General features: G+C 36.9%; 1 protein-coding gene across 1 annotated transcript in view; it reads right to left on the bottom strand.

Moving 5' to 3' along the window:
* Positions 1-21,289, bottom strand: part of BIRC6 (baculoviral IAP repeat containing 6) — a 183,010-nt gene that overhangs the window by 74,214 nt on the left and 87,507 nt on the right. Inside the window, 22 exon segments of the mRNA XM_037405959.1 lie at positions 1,645-1,788; positions 2,699-2,827; positions 2,829-2,858; positions 2,860-2,906; positions 2,909-2,941; positions 2,944-3,024; positions 3,027-3,093; positions 3,095-3,311; positions 3,313-3,338; positions 3,340-3,392; positions 3,395-3,476; positions 6,439-6,664; positions 7,159-7,267; positions 8,460-8,716; positions 10,989-11,268; positions 11,886-12,006; positions 12,008-12,087; positions 13,929-14,123; positions 14,306-14,402; positions 14,911-15,086; positions 18,073-18,635; positions 20,777-20,904. Coding sequence (XP_037261856.1) covers positions 1,645-1,788; positions 2,699-2,827; positions 2,829-2,858; positions 2,860-2,906; positions 2,909-2,941; positions 2,944-3,024; positions 3,027-3,093; positions 3,095-3,311; positions 3,313-3,338; positions 3,340-3,392; positions 3,395-3,476; positions 6,439-6,664; positions 7,159-7,267; positions 8,460-8,716; positions 10,989-11,268; positions 11,886-12,006; positions 12,008-12,087; positions 13,929-14,123; positions 14,306-14,402; positions 14,911-15,086; positions 18,073-18,635; positions 20,777-20,904 — 3,141 coding nt within the window.

Here is a 21,289-nt window from a genome sequence, read left to right as displayed (position 1 = left end):
TACAGTAAAAATGCATCAAATCAGGACAAGTTTAATTTTTTAACTCAAAAGAATTTGCTTCAAAAGCCTAGAATATTTTTAGGATCAGAAACAGTATGATACTGTATTTGTTTTTAAAAACCCAATTATTTTACTTAGCTGTATATGAGAGAAAAATTGAGTGTCTGAGATTTGCAATTATTTATGAAATTAAAACTTAATTCTGAAGTTAAATTAGGAAAATCACAATATACTTGGAGTACAGAAAGATAATTCCTCTATTGCTCTGACTTTAGTATGAAGTTTATTCTGGACTTCGTATCTACTTTTTGCTATTGTAACGGATAACAAAGTCACTACCAGTTAAAACATTTCATCATAACATACTGTAGTCTGAGTTCTCTCTGCATTTTGTATCATTCTTTGCTTGCAGTAACCTTTTACAGGCTTTTCTGCAATGACAGTGCCACTTAATCCCTTCCTCCTACTGTCAGACTTGTCTACTAATATTCACATACAGGACCAACTTACTGTTGTGCAGTACTATCAAAAGCATTTATTTAACAATTGATGACAATCAGAATTTAGCTTCTAAAATACAGTTTTAGTAAGAACTTGAGTTAAAAATGGGGATCTGGTCTTTGAAAGGTTATGTTGTTGGATATACTAGATATATATGCTCCACATAAAACATTATTTTTAAGGTTTCTCTTTGGATAGTAGAGGAGGAATCACCTCAGTAAGGACAGACTGTTCCTGTGTGTTTTTAACAGAACAAACCGAATTCCCTGACAACTTACTTTCAAGATATTTTTACAGAATGTCACTAAATACGTAAAAGCAGATAAAAAAATCTGTTGTATGTAAACCAAATTATTAGCAAATTGATGTTACCCTCACATTACCAATGGCCACGTTAACAATCTCAGCCAGGTTAAACCAAAACATTTAAGTTTGTACTAAAATTGTATTTGTTCCTCCTTTTCTGTTTTATACTATATGCTCTAGTTTCCCTGTCATTATCTCACGTAGTACTTCTGAGATGTAGTAAGAACAGCAGAAACCAAAGCAGAAAACTCTTCCTTGTATGGGAGTACCAGATCTTTTACTAAGTTCTGGTTTTCCTATATTCCTTTATTCACAGCCTTCAACTGAGAAAATAGCACTTCAGTCATTAATTACAATTGTGTTCTGGTGAAGCATGTGGAATTATAAAAGCATACATCTGCTTTTGTCACTCAAGAATTTATTCATGGTGCTTTGGCTAATGCTAAAGATTTTTTGCCAATTCTGAAGGATCAAAACCATGACTGTTTCTTAAAGAAACTGAATGAAGAACTGCTGGAAGGATGAGAACTTGTATCTGTTTTTTCTGCTAATGTATAAGGATACTATTAAAAAGTATTCCACACGATAAATTTCAGTTGTCAGTTCTTTCAGAAGCAGTATATTTTCAACAAGATGGCTTTGTCTTATAACAGTGCCTTAAATTTTCTTTTAAAACACTGAGTTACAATGCACCAACACATTCCTTTCCAAAATTCTGCAATGTGTACGGTAGGAAAAGCTGCCATGTTACATTTCAAAGTTGAATATACCCAGTTTTGGGTTTTTTAAAGGCTAAATTTATTCCATATTCACCACACAGATATCAAAAATTCTTACTGGACACGGGGACTGAAGAAATAAAGTCACTTTCTCATCCTCTAGCATCAGCTGCAAAAAAAGCCTCCTAATAAATCCTGAAATATTTCCAGAGGTTGGGAGGTTCCCACGCTGAGGAGAGGACTGGAACAATTCACAGAGAACCTGGGAATGCAAAATGACATCAGATTTAATATGATTCTACATTTAGATCTCTAAAATACAGCTCTACACAGCCATAATAGGCAGTACTAAGATCTACCTTCCAGTTATTCAAACCAGATCAGAAATGAGCACCACTAAAGAAAATATTAGCAGCAAATTAAGGGATTTTTTAAATGAAAAAACTGACTACAGCATCAAAGTAATTGTAAATGCATAGACCATTCAAAAAGATAAAAAAATGAAGATAAAAAGTATTTAAAAAATAGCTTTTCCTAAAGCAAAAAATTCCCACTGCATAATGCAGTATTACTACCAGCCATTAACAGAGAATGGTACCAAATTTTTTTACTGAAGTCCACCTGTTCCCAGGACACTGTCATTCTTAATGTTGAAAAATCATTTCTTAATTACACTTTTATCCAGCTAGGTCTGCAAGGTTAACAAATGTGAGAAAAATACCTGAATTTGCACTAGAACGTCAAACGCAAAGCCATATTCTGCAACAGCCCACATTTCCCTGGTCACAGACTGCACAGGGTACATGGTTGCACAAGCAAATTTACCTGGAAATCTCAAGTTACTAACATAGAAGATGTGTATGAAGCTTGATTTTCAAATTCCATTTCAGAAGATTTTAGACCTATCCAACTAAATACAGTACTTTGGATTTTGGTTTAAAGTTTATTCCTCTAAACCAAGAAGAATACAAAACTATACGTAGGACTGGATGGCCATGCCAAAACATTTTTTAAAGTCAGACTAACAAGCTAACAATTTTAATATAAATTTTTTCCAGTCAATGACAAAAAAAAAAAGTTATTTGAAAGAAAGCTATAAAAAAGTAAGAAGTTTTGCATGTTGGCTGTAGTTATAATAAAGAAATTAAATCTTATTTTTTTTTCTCTCTCACCTGTGCCATAAGTCTCTGGTTATTAGGATGGCAAGAGATGCATTGCAAGAAGAACGCAACCGTTGCATTTTCAATTGCTGTCCGCTGCTGAGTGGTCAACCCTGTTGTTACAGTTGAAAGAAAGCAAGCTAGATCTTGCACTAGCCTGTTGTGCCGTCAAAATTGTGTCCTCCAGAAGTAGCACCAGAATGGCACAACAGAAATAAAGTGCTGTCCACAAAGGAGTGACTTCAGAGCCCCCAACCAATCCTTCATCATATGGCTGTTGCCAACTTCTGTCAAAAACCTGAGAACAGGAGCAACCAGGTCTGCTGTGATAGGCATTTATTAAAGTGCTGTGGAACATGATGCCTCCTGAGCCTGTCCTGGGTGATATCCGTTGATTGTGCAGTGCAAGTCAGAGCTAGAAGTATGGGTTAAAGCAAAAACTAGCAAGACTTCTTACAGCAGTGAAGGCAAACCTGAGTCCAGTAATTGCTTGGTAGCTTCAGGAGACTGAGATGAGGCAGCAAGAGTAGCCAGTGAGACTCTGGTTAGTGCAAGAGGGGCTTGTGCGTTTTTAGAGTCATCTGTTAAAGATGAACTAAGGTCCTGCTTTTTGCTGTCATCATCTGGACAGTCTGTGTTGACACTGCATTGGAAGGAGGAGTGATACCCATCCACCCCATGAGTAAGGAAAAATAATTTGGGTGATGTGGCACATTGAGCAAAGCAAACTATCAACAGCCTTCTTCAAAACCATGTTGCAGGGAAGAGACATGGACCAGTTAAACATGACCTGCAGAAGACAGAAATCATGTCAACACACAGTTGCCACTCATATTCCCCTTTTCTTAACTGGTTCATAAAACAACTTTACGTGATTATGATTAACTATTGCAGAAGCTGTTGTAAAACACACTGTGCTGAGCTTGAAAGTCTCTTTTGGATCACAGTATCAGCAAGATACTCATTACACAAAAGGCATTCCTCAACTGTATGTTTAAATTTCTTTCATCATAGGTGTATTTAAAATAGATGTAAGCCGACTTTTCTGGCATGCTGCACATGAAAGACCAGAATTCAGTTTTTTGACAGTTTACCACATAATTTATGCATTTTGGACCCAACTGCAACTTCTTCGTGCCTTCAACTCAGCAAGCTGCAGATATAGACTCACAGACTGCGTGCACACATACTCATTTACTAAAGCTCTCTTAGTCCGTTGTAAGAACTAAAGTATTTTAATGTGGCTTTCAAAAAAAATTTAAATATGCTTTATTTGAGTTCTACCTAAAGATGTTGCAAACAATGAAAGCAGCAACAATCTTGTTGAATGATGTTACCCTCACCATCGTTACTCACCTGAATTTTGACATGAGTTGACAACAGATTATTCTTTCGAGATATTAAAATCTCACCCACCTTGAACTCACTTCCATCTAAACACTATCTCACAGAATGCTAATCCAAGGCATATGAAGGCAAAGCTAATTTAGCTTGTATTATTCCAGCTTAAATTTCAGAAGTATTTGTCAAATACTGAAATAAACTTTTGTCATACAGACTTGTTCAGAGTAGCTGAATTATTTAAAAAAACCCACAATGTTCTGAAGCTGCATTCACAGTACCTGACCCCATAGAGTTACGTTATCTTAACCTTTACATACAGAGGTGAATGCCGCTTCGTGCCACTTTTTAAAGAAGTTTGGATGGTATCATCATATATCACAGTCCCATTGAAGACAAGGATTGTTCTACATCTCTGGATGGAAGTGTTATTCTATGCTTAGTATAAGGGTCTAGAACAGAACATGGGTCTAATAAAAAGTTACCTTTATCACCAGTCCAGTGAATGACTGATAAAAAACCCTCTCCAAAATGAAACACTAAAAAGTCAGCTCAGTGACCAAATGACCCATAACTTTGGGAAGAGAGTCACAATTTCCCAAAGCCCACGTATCACAAAGTTACACTTAAACTCTTCTCAAACTATATATTCACAGAATCCTTCTGCCAGAAATTTCTGGGTAAGTTCATGCTCTATGAAAAACAGATTCTTGTCCACTAGGTATAAAAATAACTAAGTAATAAGTCGGTATCCATCAACCAAAGCAGAAATGGAAAATGGGGATGACGAGAAAATACATCCAAGAAAAAAGTGAAATATCACATGGAAGAGAAATCAGGAGTTATAGCTGGAATCAATGAAAATATTTCAAAAGTTACAATATCAAAGAGGATAAGGAATACAAATGAAAAGTAATTTTCATTAGAAGAATTATTACTATGTAAGTATGACAATAATTCTTCCGTTATTTATTAAAAATAGTATTTTATAATTCTCTCCAGATGCTGGTTGATATGATTATAGTTTGATTTGGCAGGAGGTAGAGGAATAGGGCTATACTGCAACATGCATACTCAAAGCTATGTACAATAGTTTTATTAGTATTCCTGCTTTTGTCTGTGATGAAAACATATGCTCCCTCCAAAAGACAGAATTCGTTCTAAAATTCACAATTTTGTATTAGTATAAATCTAAATGGGCTATCCAGTTTTGGAAGTGTAGTTTTATTATGTTCTTCCTTTTCAAATGGTAAGATGTTCCTGAAAATGTAATTCTGTTAAAATGTATTGCTGAAAGACTGATTGACCTGCAATCTAAAATTCTTAAATTGATTACCAAAATGAACAAGCTTATAGTGAATAACAATTTTTATATAACAGCATCACTGAGTATTTTTGGAAAAGGGCTAGCTTGTAGTCATGTATCTAAAGACTGTCATGTTGCACACACACAAGAGCTCTGTTATGCTTATGCCAATAACCGTAAATTGTACATTCCCAGTGTTCGAATGTTTGACTGTGCCTAAAGGAGACAGCTGACGTGTCTTAAGATGATGGAAACATTTCTTAAGGGCAACAACAAATTATGGCTGTCAAAGTTCCTTTCACTAACTGGAATTGTGTTCAACAGTACAAATGAAGACACTTACTAGATAGAGGAATTAACAGCTCTGCTTCTATAATACCATCGTGGTTGTGAAACAAAGCTATGTGGCTTCTCTTTTTTTCGTTTTGTTTCAACAGAAGAGATGGTTAAGCAACATAAATGAACAATGTCAGGTCATATATTTTCAATCTGGAGTTGCTTAAAAGTACACACCTGGGTGTTAGGGTGATCCTGCTTTAGAATCCAGCACATCCAGCAATCACAGCTCAAGAGTCACTCAAGATTTGGTGCTTTGTTTCTTTCAAATCAGACTAACTAGAACAAAAGTGGTAACTTCCAAAAAAAAAAAAATCCTCCCATGCCCTAGATCTTTGGCTATCAGTTATAGATACTGGTACCATAAGTAATAAAATAAGCTTACATAACAGGATACTAATGAAGATCAGGATTTATTAGGGTACTGTGGAAGTTACTGCAACAATTTCAACAAGAACAGCCTAGAGTTATTCATTTAAAAAAAACCACAAACAAAAACACGCCATGGTTTACCTTTTACATTTTGAATTTGCTGTTTGTTTCAAATTTTTGTTTTTAAACCAATTATACCTGGAATATGTGAATGCAGTTTTGAGTTTAGAACGACAAAACTACCTTTTTAAATACCTTTTAAGTAATCACTCTAACAATCAGCTTCAGGGATGGCCATTTCCACTAAATTCACAACGAGCATTCTTCAAGTTGTATCATTTCAGTGAACAAAAATAATTCAGTTATAAAAAGTAGGAGGCGGAAAAGTTCACTTTACTCACTCAAACAGCTCTCTGTCCAGCAACGCTGGTAAATCATATTCAACAAGCAATTCATAACTGTGCCACAAAATTGCTGCTACGCAATGCAAATGTGAAGGAGATGGCATCAAAAGACCATACTCTCTTGTTGAGCTATTCGGACAAATGTAGCTGACCCGGCCACTTTTTTTCATAGCTGCAACTCTTGCGGAATCACTGACCCATTTCAGCAATGCTTGAATTCTGGAAGGCAAGATGATACGGTACATTATAAAGGGTCAAAGAAACACTCAAACCCAAATTATCTTGCTGTCTTTTTGTAGTCGGATTTACACATTTATCTCTTCCTTTGAAGCAAAGTTCAAGAATGAGCCTAAACTATGTTTTCTCAAGACTTAAACCACGAACAGGGAAAAAAATTAATTAAAAACACTTATCATTTTGGACAGCCAAATGTAAACTTTCTACAGCAGGTACCCAAGTTCTAAGTATTTGAGACAGAAGACAAACAACAGAATTATCACTTTTATAAGAGCAAAAAAGAGGAACAGCATTCTCTGCAAAGGATGCAAAGAGCTAGGAGGGAAAGCTGGAAAGCTTCTTTAGATTTCTGCATTTTTCATGCTATCTCATAACTACCAGATTTCAAAAAGTCTGGTTTTGTGCAGTAACATCAAGCCACTATTTAGCAGATTATTGTCGTATATGTTTCCACATGACAATCCAAATTACATTACCTATCTTTTGTTCCAGGGTCTTGAGTTGTTCCAAGCTGATAAAGAATGTCTATTGTGGAGTCAGAAGAGAGACCATTTAATCTTCCAAACAGTAAAGGGCTATTCAGATCTTGCCGCATTAAAAAAAAAAACACAAACAAACAAAAAAGGGGAGGGGAAATAATACAAGTACTTACATACATATTTTTAAGAGTACTAATGAAATTATTACAGAATTGCAATATTAACATTGTATTGAGTTTTGCCATTAACATAAGGATGCAATTTTCACCACTATGCCAAAACTGTGCATTTTGTATGTTCAATGCAATGTTCAGCCTTACTATGAAATGAAAAATCATTGCAACATTCGTCAGATCCAGGACTTAAAAAGTTTAACTAGTAGGATTTCCTTCAACATATTCCAAAGACATGACGAATTCCAAGGTAACTGTCAAACCTCATGCTTCACAGAAGCAAACATTTATTTCAAAATGGAAGCTTATTTAACTCCAATTTCCACCAATGAGACTAAGGCTGAAGATCTCCTTAGATTATTTCCTATTTATCATCTACTCACTGTGTTCACCTCCTACCTTGTAGGAAACTACTGTCTTATCTAACAGCGTTCCAGCAAAAGACAGTAGGTTACACTGAACCATTAACCCATGGCAAAATAAGTCATGGAAGCCATTTTGAAAAGAGTGTTTTCTGTTAGTATCACCAGCTCAAAACACGAAAAATATGAATTCAGTTTTATTTAATTTAAAAACCAGAAAACAGCTAAGTAGTATGGAATCATTAATACAAAACCCCCAACGCATTAGCAGAAAAGCTACTGCAAAATGTCTCTGTGGGACATGGCTTTGTCGTTCAAGTGTCTTGATTATGTACCTCCACCTGTAAATATTTTTCAACACTTGGTGCCGTTCAGAATTTATACTGTCCTACAGACGATTACTGCCCAAATGTTGCTGCATTTGTTTTCCTTAAAACTAGTCATGGATGCTCTTTATCCTGAAACATCTAGACATAGTATCTATAGTAAGACACACTTTGGATATATCGCATGCCCTAATAATGTGTCTTCAAAACATTCACCTAATTATCTGTTCTACAGAAAAATCAAAACAACCCTGGTTGCACTGCTTTACTGTTGTAGAACTACCCACATATGAAGATTATGATACTTAGAAGCATAACAAAACACAATGGCAAACCAAATTCAGAATCAGAGAAGTAACACACAATTCTACTATACTTGTTCATTTATACGAGCAGTATTTTTAAGCAAAATCTGAAAAGAAAAACATTGCACTCACCTGCAGGATCACTCCCTGATGCTGAGCAGTTTCTTAGAAGAATGTCAATCAATTTTAGGCCTATTCTGGTGGACTGAAGCCCAATTTTTACGAGCACAGCCTCAATATTTGGAGAATGCATACCACAGTAAGGTGACATCAGTAAAGCAGCACATGTCTGCAACAGGTTGGCAGTGGGTGCTGCAGCGCTAGCCATCATTCCTTCTAAATCACTTATGTGAGTGAGGCAGTGGTGTAGTAACCTTAACCATCCGATACTGAAAAGGAAAACAAGAAAATGATACATTAGCTCATCTTTATTATTTTAATCTATAACGTAACTACCAGTATTAGATTCTAGGGCAAGTACTGAAGAAAACTGCTATGACATGATCAGACATCATCTGGAAAAGCAAATTAGAATGACTGAATTTAAGACTAAAATGTAAGATACACTAGTAATGTTGTCGTAATCATTGGTTTAAGAAAGGAAGCGTTTGTGTGTAGGAAGAGTTAAGAGTCTGCAAGTTTTATTACTAAAGTTTCTCCATATTTCTTGATTTACATACGTATTTATTCCAAAAGGGCCAACCTACTGAGGAGAAGGTGCAGGGGAGGGTGTTTATACAGAGGGATGGTAGAGGGCAGGTGTGGTATTGTGTGTGGGGGTTTTTTGTTGTTGTTTTTTGGAATATTTTTTTTGGTTGGGGATTAATTTTTGCTTTGTTTTGTTAGGGTTTGTTTGTTTGTTTTTTTAAATTAAAAGGAGCTGGACAAAACATAAATGTTAAACATGAAACATCACACTGCCTCATTTCGGCACCACTGGATTTATTCACATGTAAGGCCAATATTCTGCAATAGTGTTTGGCATTACAATTATACCCCTGCGCAGCTTCCCTGACATTACAAACTTTTAGGGTCATATACAACTACAATAAATGACAGTGAACCTTACTGAACCTGATTTTAAAAGCACACACAAAAAGTGTAGAAATTAAAAACGTGTTAGCCACTGCATCTCTCCCATGTGTCTTGTTCTTTAATAATACTGTTCTGTATTCCTTTTAAAAACAAATCTTGAAAAGTAAGCAAACTGTAATTGAATCCATTTGGAAACAGATAAGCTAGACTTTATTTATAAAAATACACTACAGTGCTGTTTAAACTAGCATTATGAATGAGACAGCAATCTTAAGTTGCATGTGAAATAAATGGCGTCATTTCCCTGACAAGTTCTAAACCAGCAAGGTTAGCTGTGAAAGCAAGTTAACCTTCCTCCCATAGCTCAAAAAAAGGGCAAACTTGCATAGTTTACAACTTTATTTCAGGAATCATTTACTCCTAAACATTTATCATTTTAGACAAGAACAAATTTTCTGTAATGTCTATACTAAAACTATATCTACGTTTATTGAATACATCTATCATATTACTACCATTACTCTGAGATAGTTATAAAACTAAGCTGAAAGCCACAATGAAAGACTTCCAGACATTAAGAATATACACTCACCTTCTTTCTTTAGATACCGATTACTTTTGTGTGACTTTAACATAACCTTTTCTGAAGTACAAATATAACAACGGTATAATTTGGCTACGAAAATTTGTTTTGCTGCTCTTCAACATCAAAGAACAATTTCAGTTATACAGCTTTTATCCAATATACACTGGACAGTATTAATGTTCTCCAGACTTACTTATTCTCTCAATTTTTTTCCCAGCAAAAGAAGAAAAGAATTTCCCAGGCTCTCTTTTCAAAATTAAGGTTCGAAGATTAAATATTTCAAAAAATAATGAATTTTTACAATGTAGTAAGCTAAATTACAGAATCGGGAAATCTCAAAACCCCACCCATTAAATTAAAGTTGAAGGACTCTAACACTTTTTTTTTTTTTTTAATCCTTATGGGTTTATTTGTTATTATTTTAAAAATGAGTACGAAACTAAAGATGCCACTTAGCCAAATAAAAGCTTTTGCAAAGGAATCTTGCTGATATGCCAGAATTGTAACAACATTCAGTTCCTATTTCTCAAGTGTTTGCAAAAAGCAATATTAGATACGACTTCCACAACACATCCCATTGTCCTGTTTCTATTCCTGCTTCAATACTTATGTAACTTTGTTGACTTCAGTAGGGATAAGAAATATGTTGCTACTTCAAGTTTTTTTGACAACTGTCTACCCATTAAAAACAGAGAACGTAACACTAAATGCTTTCCTGTGCTTTGTACCCTTTCATCACTGCCATAGTGAAACATCCCCTTTTACACAGGCAGGTTAAAATCTGCTTACATCTGCCTTCTGTAAAAAAAACCAAAAAAAAAGGCCAAAAAAGCACAAGAAAATAAGGGGGGAAAAGCAAGTTTTCCAAGATATTTGAAATAGATTCTGCAACTGCTACAACTCAACTACAAAAAACAGGTACTCATGAATACAGTTTTTGCTACTGAAAGGTCTGACTCAGACGCAGAAAACATCATAAAACCACCCCAACCCCATGACCTGGACGAACATCCCTCTGGCCGTTGAAACTAGAACCTTACCTTGTTTTAGAGACCTGATCCTCCGAGGGAAGGAACGGATTGTTGACGGTTGCAGACGAGGTGTTCCCGAAGGCAGTGAGGCCTAACAGTTTGATCTGAGAAAGGCCGAGTGTACTGGCATCCCGAGGGCGATGGAGGCGAAGGCAGACAGCTGAGGCAACTTCAGCTTTTACCAGCTGGATTTTTATATAGGTGAGACCGCTTGTGATAACAGGAGTTGACAAAGGCAACATATTGACACCATCTGCGCTTATTTCAACAGATACTGATGATGGGCAAGCTACAGAGTAAGACAAGAAGGTGCAACATAATTTAAAAATCTGTACCGGTTTGAATTTTAAGTGTTAAAACCTGTTAAAGATACAGAACGAGATGATTGAAATGATGGTAGGCAAACGCTACTACAGAACTGCAGCCGGAGCATTTGACCTGTGCGACGGTATATGCAAAAAGGCGTAAGCATTTTGATACATGGTGTGTACAGTTAGTTTAAAAGACTTAAGATGAAGAAAACGTCCTGTCAGTGTAAATGCCACATTTCCCTAGCAGGGCTACAACAGTAAGAGCTGAAAATCTCATGCTTTATTCCAGCAAAACCATTTTGCCTGAAGACCCCTGACCAATATCGCATTCTCACTAGGGAAAGTTCTGAGAAGTTTGACACAGGTTTTTGGTGTTTTAACATTGTGCCACAAGACCTGTGCTAAGCTAGAAGAAATCAGGCAGAAGCAAGGCCTTCCATTCTCAAGGTAAGTACAACGAACAAGTTTTTCAACTATTTCACAGGGTATTTCAAACAACCTCTCCACTTTAGCTCCTCTGATTATACTCCGTGTCACATCTAAATCCTACCCTTCAAATTTTCAAACCGGCATCCATGTCAGTGAATCTACTTACTTGCCAGAGAGGCCAGATGAGGCTGGATGTGGATCTCCTTGAGCAGCACAGCCGCGGAAGGTGAATCGTTGAGGTCACACCAAGCTTCCTCAGGTAAAAATATGTAGGACCATGCAGCAGACCCGAGCGCGCCTGTGGGGAGGAGTAGCCTGCAACAGCACTTCAGCCGGCTGGGCAGTGGGGCTGCTTGAGGTAATTGAACCTTCAAAAACAGCACCAGTAACATCGATTATTAATGTTTATCATAAAACCCAGATTAATTTACAACCTGAACTGCGGGTAATGCTTTTTTTTGGTTATCTCACCTGTTTTGGTTTATTACACTTGGGATGTTATCAATAATGACAAGTGCTGAGGTATTTTTCTTATACTCAGCCTGTTTTACATTGGCAGTTGACATATGCAGGTGCTCGAAAATTTGCTAGGGGACATACCAAAATCCTAAACTTCCTATCAAGAGAGTTCATTACAAAAACAAACCAACCAAAAAGGTGCCGGTTGAACAGTATGCTTAGAACTTGAACTCAGTTAATGCACAGTTAATATAATGATAATATAATGAAGGCTTTAAAGGTTCAAATATTACAATGGTAACATCAATGACTTTATAATCAAAGTCTGCAATCAAAAAGCCTTATCACAGAAGCTACTTATTTTTTTAATCTTAGCATGACTTAAGAGCGAAATAGGAAGTATCTAGGCTATGTCTTCCTTAGTAAATAGTATAGCACAGCAAGACCAGATTTGTGCTGGTCAAACTACAGGTACTTGAGGTGTTTCCCTTCAAAGTAGCTCTAGCCTGGCCCTATGACTGAATGCCTAGTAGCAGCTGGAGATGAATTCCTGGACATATTTTGATAGACTTTCATCCCAAATGAATAAAGTTCGTTTCTCAGAGAACACTACATAATGAGAATGAGAGTGTAGTAACTAAGAACAACCAGAAGGTTAATTTCAAAAGCACACTACTGACAAAGTAAAAAATTAAGATAGATGCACTCACAGCAAAACATGAAGAACTCGGGCACTTTGCAAGTTGGAAGATAAGGCATACAAGAATTCACCACCATATATGCTTATGATTTTTACTACTCAAAGTAATGAAGTACCAACATTTGCAGGATTCTTAATTTTACCTTTTAGGAATTCACGAAGGTCAAAGTAGATGACGTCTAATGGCCCCCTATTCTGCCCCTATTCTGACAAATAAATCTTTTTCTGTGGTGCTTTTTTTTAAAAAAAAAAAAAAAAATCACTATTTTTGACACTCTTAAATTTAAATGACATGTCTGAATAGATTTCTCTCTGGTCTGACAATTTTTCCAGAAATTTTAAAAATAATCCTTTCCTTCTTCCCTCTTGACAGTGAGAAACAGTGTATGAATACATTCACAGACTACGCTAGGCTAGTGGGCAGCAACAGAAAAGATTAAGACATTACTAGTGAAAAGGAGCCTTTGTAAGATATGAAGAGTACATCTACATCTTAAAACACATACATTTTAGTTAACTGGCAGCCATTGTACTGATACCAAAACAGCATTGCAATTCTAACAGAAGTTTGATGCAATCAGGTGCAGGTGCGAGAGCAGCATCAGCCCTATGCTCCAGCTTCTCTGTTGGACACAGCTCCGGCTCATTCTGTGTCACCCAACTTTGCTGTGCTTCTCTTAACAGCTCCATTTAACCTGATGTGCTGTAAGTGAAGTCAGTGAGCCTTAGTGTGTCTGTGGTAGATGGTCAGCTGGAACTGGGTATTCCCTTGACCCAGGGGAGCAGGAAGGGGCCCACCTTGATGCATGACTACATCAGATATAGATCACTCCCTTTCCTTCTTTCCTCTATCCACACAAGGCCTTATTACCTGTGGAGGAGGGGCTAACCTCCTCCCCCAACATCGTCTTGAAACACCAGCAACCTCTCTGTTTAGAAGATTTAATAGTACCGCATCATTTGACACCGTCACAATAGTTTTTGTTAAGAACTTGATAAAGATTCAAATGACAAGCGGATATTAATGTAAAAGAAAGTAGTGTTACTTACCCAAAGGTGCAAAATTGTGAATTCCTTCTGCATTATCAGGCTCAGAAGCTAGGACTCTAGCTTTCAAACTGCTGTCTGTTGCTTTGGTGGGACCAGAATCAAGAAATTTCATAATAGTTGAAACCATACTTCTTGCTGTGTTAACAATAGCTCTTGTGCTCGTTACCATATTGTTACAAATAAGCTGAACACCACCTGTGTATAGCGGGCACGGGGAAAAAAACCCAACACTGTTCAGAAGCATGCAACAGATTCTAAGCAAGCAAAGGCCTATTTAGTAAATTTGCTCCTCCAGACACACATCTATACTCTTTCTTTAAGTGTCAAAAAAATCTACAATAAACCTTTTGCATAATGCAGTTAAAAGACATCCTTACCCATATCATGGAAAGCCTTCAGTGCCTCACTTGTATCCAACACTCGTAAAATAAACCAAAGCAGCGGCTCAGATAACTGACAAGTGGCGAGAGAACCCTACAAGAAAGCCAGTTAAGAAATACATGGTTTCATACAAAATTAGTATGACAGAAATATGCACGACTGCTCTCAGCCTCCCCTTTTAGTAGGCAAAAATCCCAGAGAGGAAATGCCACCACAGTTGACCTCTCCGCCACAAAACAGCAATACCATGTTCCGCGTGTTTCACTCCTTATGTAGGAGAAGTCTTTGTGGTAAGGAAAAGATCAAACTGCCAGCAGCAAGCAGCTGAAGGGAAATAAGAATACTGAGCGTTTTAAATACCCACTACTATGAACACAATAAATGTGTTTCCCACCTGCACATAATAAAATATTCAACCCATCTTCAAACCTTTAGCCAGGAACATTTACTGGAATATCAAAATGTCCTTATACAAACCCTCTCTCCCTCTACCATGGCCAATGGAGGAAGGCTTCCTAACTTCTGTTTAGTTTTCCAAGTTTATTATTGACTACAGTATCAACTAATTTATAATTCCCTTGAAGCACAGCAAGGAACTTACCTGTCTTCCCATGTACCCACAGGCCATGTAGGTAAGAATCGGCTGAAGCATCACTTGCACTGTTGTTGCTTTTTTACTAAGCGTGGTCAGGATAGTGAACAACCCATCTCCAACTGATATTGCATCTAAGCCACCGTGAAAGTTTTCATGTTTAGTGAGATGTAAGCCACTTGCACCTTAGTGAAAACAGAAACAGTTGATAGGTCAGAAACCAAGATCTAACAAACCATTACAGCACATAAGAGAACTCAAGGATATTTAAACTTCTTCTCAGTTAAATGTTCACATGGATTTCACAAACTACAAATGGGCCAGTTTTCAGGATCATATAAATTACTATCACTGTTCCCAGATATATACTATGTTCTTTACAGTATAAATAGGAAGACTTAATGCAGGAACTCAGGGAATTGAAACCCAAGTTAGGTAAGACCATAGAAATGTGTGTAATTAGCGAAGGAAATCAAGTAAGAACTACAAGAATCAGAATCATTCCAAGCCAGAAGCAACTAACAGGTATTAAAGATTTTTTTCAGATAATAATAGAAGTACACTTGTCAGCCAAAAATCCCCAAATGTTTAACACATATATTCCTATCAGAAATATCTCTCCTGGAATTCTCCTCAGTGTTATGTCTCAGGATTTATTAATGAGTATTTATTGAGTATTGATATTCAGCAATACTGATCACACATTGCTGAAATTGAGGATGGAAAGCAAAAGAACAGTCTTCCCAAGGAAGACATCACCTCCATAAATACAACTGTCTTACAAAGCATATGGCATCAAGCTGGAAGAGCTTTTAAAAGTGATTTTAGATTTGAGTGGGAGGAATCAATGGAATAATCCCCTTCCATTTAGAGAAACGGGAGCTATACTGACAAATAACAACAAAAAATAATGTGTTCAAATGATCTTTGGAACATGCCTTACAGAAACATTTTGGCAAGAGAATTGACAGCTGAAGTACTTTAATCACCTTTAAGCTGTCAAGAAAGATAATCTTGATAAGCACTGGATGCATGGAGACAAAGAAAAGTCTTAAGACTCAGTCTCTGCACTATCTAGAAAAGTTAAATGGAATGAATGATGGAGCCTAAGCCAACCAAGGTGAGTTTGCTGTGAAGACTTTGAGGCAAGGAGAAGGTAAGATAGGAGGGGAAGACTGTTGCTTGTATGATTGTATGCCTGTGTCAATGACAAAGCATAAAAAACTAATGAAATTAATAGACAAAATGGTCATAAAAGAAAATCCAACAAATGTAATGTGACAAGTGAATTACTCAAGGCCATCCTGGTCTGGACCAGCTGACCTGCCAGGTGCAGTAAAATAACATTATTAGCACAAAATTTGAGCCACTACTTATTAGTACACATCTGCAGAAAACCCCTTGTTTATCTTCCCTGGGTAGCTAGCATGCTGCACTAGTTATCACATGTTTACTACTATATGCTGATAACAGATTTTTGGATCGAAGACCTTGGCTGCAGTCTTCGAGAAATGTTTTCTTTATAGAAATTGGCTGAAGAGAGCTTAATACAATTCTTCATGAAGGAAGTGAAAATGATGAATAGCTGTGTTACATCTTCCCAAAATACACATACAAATTAGTTTCAATAACCCATATTAATATACATATTGGGAAGAGCAATCCACTGAAGGGTCAGCTGGCCCTGTCCCCTGAATTCAATGAAAAAAACATTTTGAAACAACACTATCTTTCCAAATAGCCTTTCTGAAAATGCAAAACAACTGCTGGACAGAAATTGGTGGTTTAAAAAGACATCAAAGTTGAGGAGAAGAGTATCTGAATTTCAGTCCAAAGAAACACATACTCAGAACAAACTATCATTCCCAGAACAAACAACTTTCAGTCAATATGACACCAACCACCCAGAGTAAAGGAGGAGATGTTCTGGAATTAATTTCAGGAAGGTTCCAACAGCGCAATTCAGGCTTGTCAAATCCTGCCTGCTGTTTAATTTGACTACTGGAGATGACTACTTTTTCCTCAATTGATTTTATGCCAAAATGAACCACAAGTCTAACATTCACATGCTCTCACCCCAAAAACATACTGCTCTCTGGTAATAGCACTGGTTAACACTTTCACACCTGCTTAAAAGAGACTAGCACAGAAAAGGCCAGAGATACTTCTTCAAAACAAGAGAATCACTACAAAGAGAACAAAGTTTTACTACTATGCCTGAAACTGAGTGCAAGCTCTTTGCCCATCCTGCAAAATGTTCTTCCAGTTATTGCGCGTGCCACAAACATCCATGTTATTTCAGCCAGTGGTTTAATTTGTGCAAATAAACTCTACGTTATCATCACGGGTCACAAGCAAGTCACATAAAGAGAGTCTCTCTGAGAAAATGCACCTTAGGTACAGATCTGACAAACAGCAACTTTGCTGTTCAAGGTATCATCAGCTTCCTCACTTGTTGGCAGTAAAAAGATCCCACCCACAAATGTATGACTGGAACACCCAGAATATGCTGTTGATGCAATTTCTGGTAAAACAGAGGAATAGAAAATTTTAAGTATTCTGTGCAAAGGCCACAGCTGTAACTTGTCTTTTACAGAAACAATTAAAAAAAGGAAAATAACGCAACAGATAAAGAACAACTGAGGTAATGTGTCTATAGAACAAACCAAAGACTGATCCTAATTAATGAAAAAAGGCATGTGACGGGCACAGATTGAAATACAGGAAATTTCATTTAAACGTTGAGAAAAAGGCTTTTCTACTTTAAGAACAATTGAACACTGTAACAGGTTGCCCGCAGTGTTTGAGGAGTTTCCACCCTTGGCGAATTAAATGCCCAACCAGACAAAGTACTAAGCAAATCTGCCTCTCAGATGACCCTGCTTTGTGCAGTGAGGTTGGACTAGACAGTCTCTAGAGGCCCCTTTCAACATGGACCATTCTGAGATTCAGCAAATTCAAATGCAAAACGCATTCATGTCTAAGTACTGTCTCCCACCTCATATTAGTTTTTTATCACATACCTATCCCCCCTTCACTTGTTATCAGTCTTTTTTTCCTGTCGTTTCTGTGATACGTTCTTTCATGTCTATACTTAATTAGTGAGTTTGTAGAAGTGTTAAATGTTGCACCACCCCAGAAGGTCTTCCATTTTATTTACAAAATACTTACCGATAATCATTGCCATAGCACTGCTGTTACACTGGCCAAGTGCAGACAAAATCTGGCTCATAATTTGTTGGTTGGCTAACACCAAGTCTGCTACATATGCAGTTGATCCTTGAGTATTAGGGTTGCTTCCATTGCCATCTTTGCCTCCTGAAACCTTTTCTTCATCAGACACACTGTCTGTAGTACTGCTTGCTACTGGAACACGGGCACTATATTCTCGGTTACTGGAAAGTGGCAGCTGAACTAAAATGTTGACCAGCTTTAACAAATCAAACATAAGTTGATCCCTTGTCATTTCTCCACAAACTGCTTTAGCATCACCTGGACGGATAATATTGGCAAAAAGCCCTCCAAAACACGCTCGAGCGCCCACGGAGCTGTCTGAGCCGCTGCGAGACATCACTTTGTCCGAACACGTAATGTAATGATGTACAAGGAAAGTTATAGACTCAATTACTGCGGAAATAGTGCTAACTGATACAACTTCAAAATTCTGTTCCAGGGTAAATTCCAAGAGTTTCACTTGTGCATCCAAGGGGCCCTGGCCTGTCTGGAAAGCACCCCTGAAAGAAAGAAAGAAAAAAAAGAAAATAAAGAAACAAAACCTCCAGATATTTCATTGTTCAATATTAACAAGTTAAATAGGTTTGGCTGTTAGTGGTTTTTTTTTTTGGCGGCTTGATTTTTAAGAATCAAAAAGCACACTAGACTTCCAATAAGTAAAAATCCAGCCATTTTCAGAAATGTGTGTTGAAGCACAGATCACATCTTTCACAAGTCAAGCATTCTTAAATTTTTAATATACTGGTCATTACACAGTCTGTAGGACCTGCTCATGCTATTGCTTTCCTGATACCATGAAGGATTAAAGGTTCCTTTGAAAAGGTCTAGGATCCATATTTTTTTTAAAAAAATAAATATAATCCAGTTAATTTTGTAGGTATAGGCTTAGAATACAGTCCTGTTCAGTTGTGGATGAAAAGTTTCACCTGTTTGCAGGGAAACTTCATGGGAGGAAGTAATCTAATACTTCAATATCACTAAGATTATTTGTTTTCTAACAGGAAATTATGATGTGTTTTTTCTTCCCATAGTTTTTTGGCTTTGGATTTTGTTTCAGCCCCCTGAGGTAGAATGAAGAATGGTCAGGTTTTAGCCATTTCAATAGTAACTCTACATCAGACCATGATAAGTTACTCAAACTGCCACAGGCTGGTGCTTATAGGATCTCTTTCAGGGATAATTTTATCTTCCCAAGCGCTTTTATGTGTATACTGGCAGGCTACAAAATTAAACCTTTTGAATCAGTATGTTTAAAACAAAACTGCTAATTCTTGAAGCATTAGTTACTGATTTTTCATATATTTCTCTGTATTTTTGACACCGATTAATTTTACTATAAATTTTAAAATTAAATACAGAACAAACCAGTTTATAGACATAGCCATGAAGAAAATATTTGGCATTTAATTAGTTCTAACAAATACTGCTTTTCTTCATAATCAATCTTATGCTTTGACCAGACATGGTGTACTTCAATAACTACCATCTAAACTATTTTCTGATATTTTGCTTCCATTTTATGACATTTCAGTCCCACCTTTGATTTGTCTCAGAAAAATCGAACACATTGCAAAAACTATCCTTTCAGTGGTCTCATTAGCTTAATTCAAATAAATTATGTCATGCAGACACACATTCCAAGAACCACTGTGAAATAATGATTTTACTGTATTATGACATTTCTTGTCTAAGCGACTGATCATCAATGTAACCTGAAAAACACCACCCATCCAATTGAAGTTACTGAAGTAAACTCTCTTAGAGAAGGCTGAAACTGTTTTCTGTACAGTTAAAGAATAGGTAACACCGAAGTGCCACCTACTGGGAAGCCAGAAACTGAGGAAGCTCATCCCTATTTGTAGGAAGCCTTTGTCTAGGGATGAGCAAAACATCAATACCAGAAATAAACAGCAATTCCTAAGCTACTTCAGACCAAACAATTGTCACATTTCCAGTGTACTGCTGTACAACAGTCTTGTGCCCACCAACCTAGCCTTGAAGGAGCAGAGCTGTAGAAGACAAGCCATAAGCTCTTATCTCTCCCCTGGCCAGCAGCATTTCTCTACACTAGTGGGGAAACACATCAATAAGCCCCAGAAGGACAGTGGGGCAGAGGAGGTTTTCCACTGTCAGGTGAGGAAAAGAAGAAAAAAACCCAAGGAACACACATATTGCATAAACAGGATTATGCAATTTCATATTTTAATCCTACCATGTTATAAAAGCCATGCAAATTATTTTCACAATCTACAAATAATTCTTAGGAACTTTCATTAATCGAGGCCTCGCAGTGTACTTTTCTCTTTTTAATAGGTAAGCTCTTCCACAGTGCCCTTATTTCAAGGATTACTTTAACAAGGCTTGTATCTTAGCTCTAGATAAGATCAGTCCAAACAACTGTTGATGCCTCTGTTCACTGCCCCTCTCACACCGAGGCTGTGTGTGGATTCCAGTCGCCCTCTTCCACATGCCAGAAGCAGCCCAGGCCCCGCTGGCAGTACTGCCCCAACACCTATGATCTCCATCCATATATAAGTTGACAGTATGACAAGGCGAGACATACACATCTTAATTGTAATTGACACTCACATAGATCTTGAAGACAAAGAGAGCATGAAAGGAAAAAAAAAGTTAAATTTACCTTTCTGTTGAAAGAATATGTATTAATTTCAATAAAAATTCACTGAACATCTGAGGACAAGTTGAAGAAAGGTGCACTTGTAATCGAGTAAGAAACTCTTGCATAGCTTGCGTCGCTGTTGGCCCAACCTGGAGGGAAAGGCATTTTATTAAGTATTGTGTAAAACTGAAATGTCTTCAAGAGCATTAAGTAGTATCTAACAAGAACTTGTTCTAAGAACAGAAAATTATGATGTAGCTTAACTTGCTTTTTTTACAAGGTTTCACATAAGAACTATTCCATATCAATTTATATTGTTTTCCTATCACTAACCATGAGTAAAAAGCAAATAATTCAGTTCTTTGCCTAAGACTCCTCTTACAGCTTGAGACTTGATCTTTTCACAGCAATGTACGACTACACTTCACACAGAATACATTTCTATGCTAATCTGTATGTTTTTCCACAAACTACACATTTACATGTAAGCGCTTTAAATTAATGGTACTGCACAATGCTTAAGTTCTGGAAAAG

Source organism: Falco rusticolus, chromosome 12, assembly GCF_015220075.1.
Source record: "Falco rusticolus isolate bFalRus1 chromosome 12, bFalRus1.pri, whole genome shotgun sequence".
NCBI lineage: Eukaryota > Metazoa > Chordata > Aves > Falconiformes > Falconidae > Falco > Falco rusticolus.
Note: the sequence above shows the minus strand (reverse complement) of the source record. Positions and strands in the feature narration are given on the sequence as shown.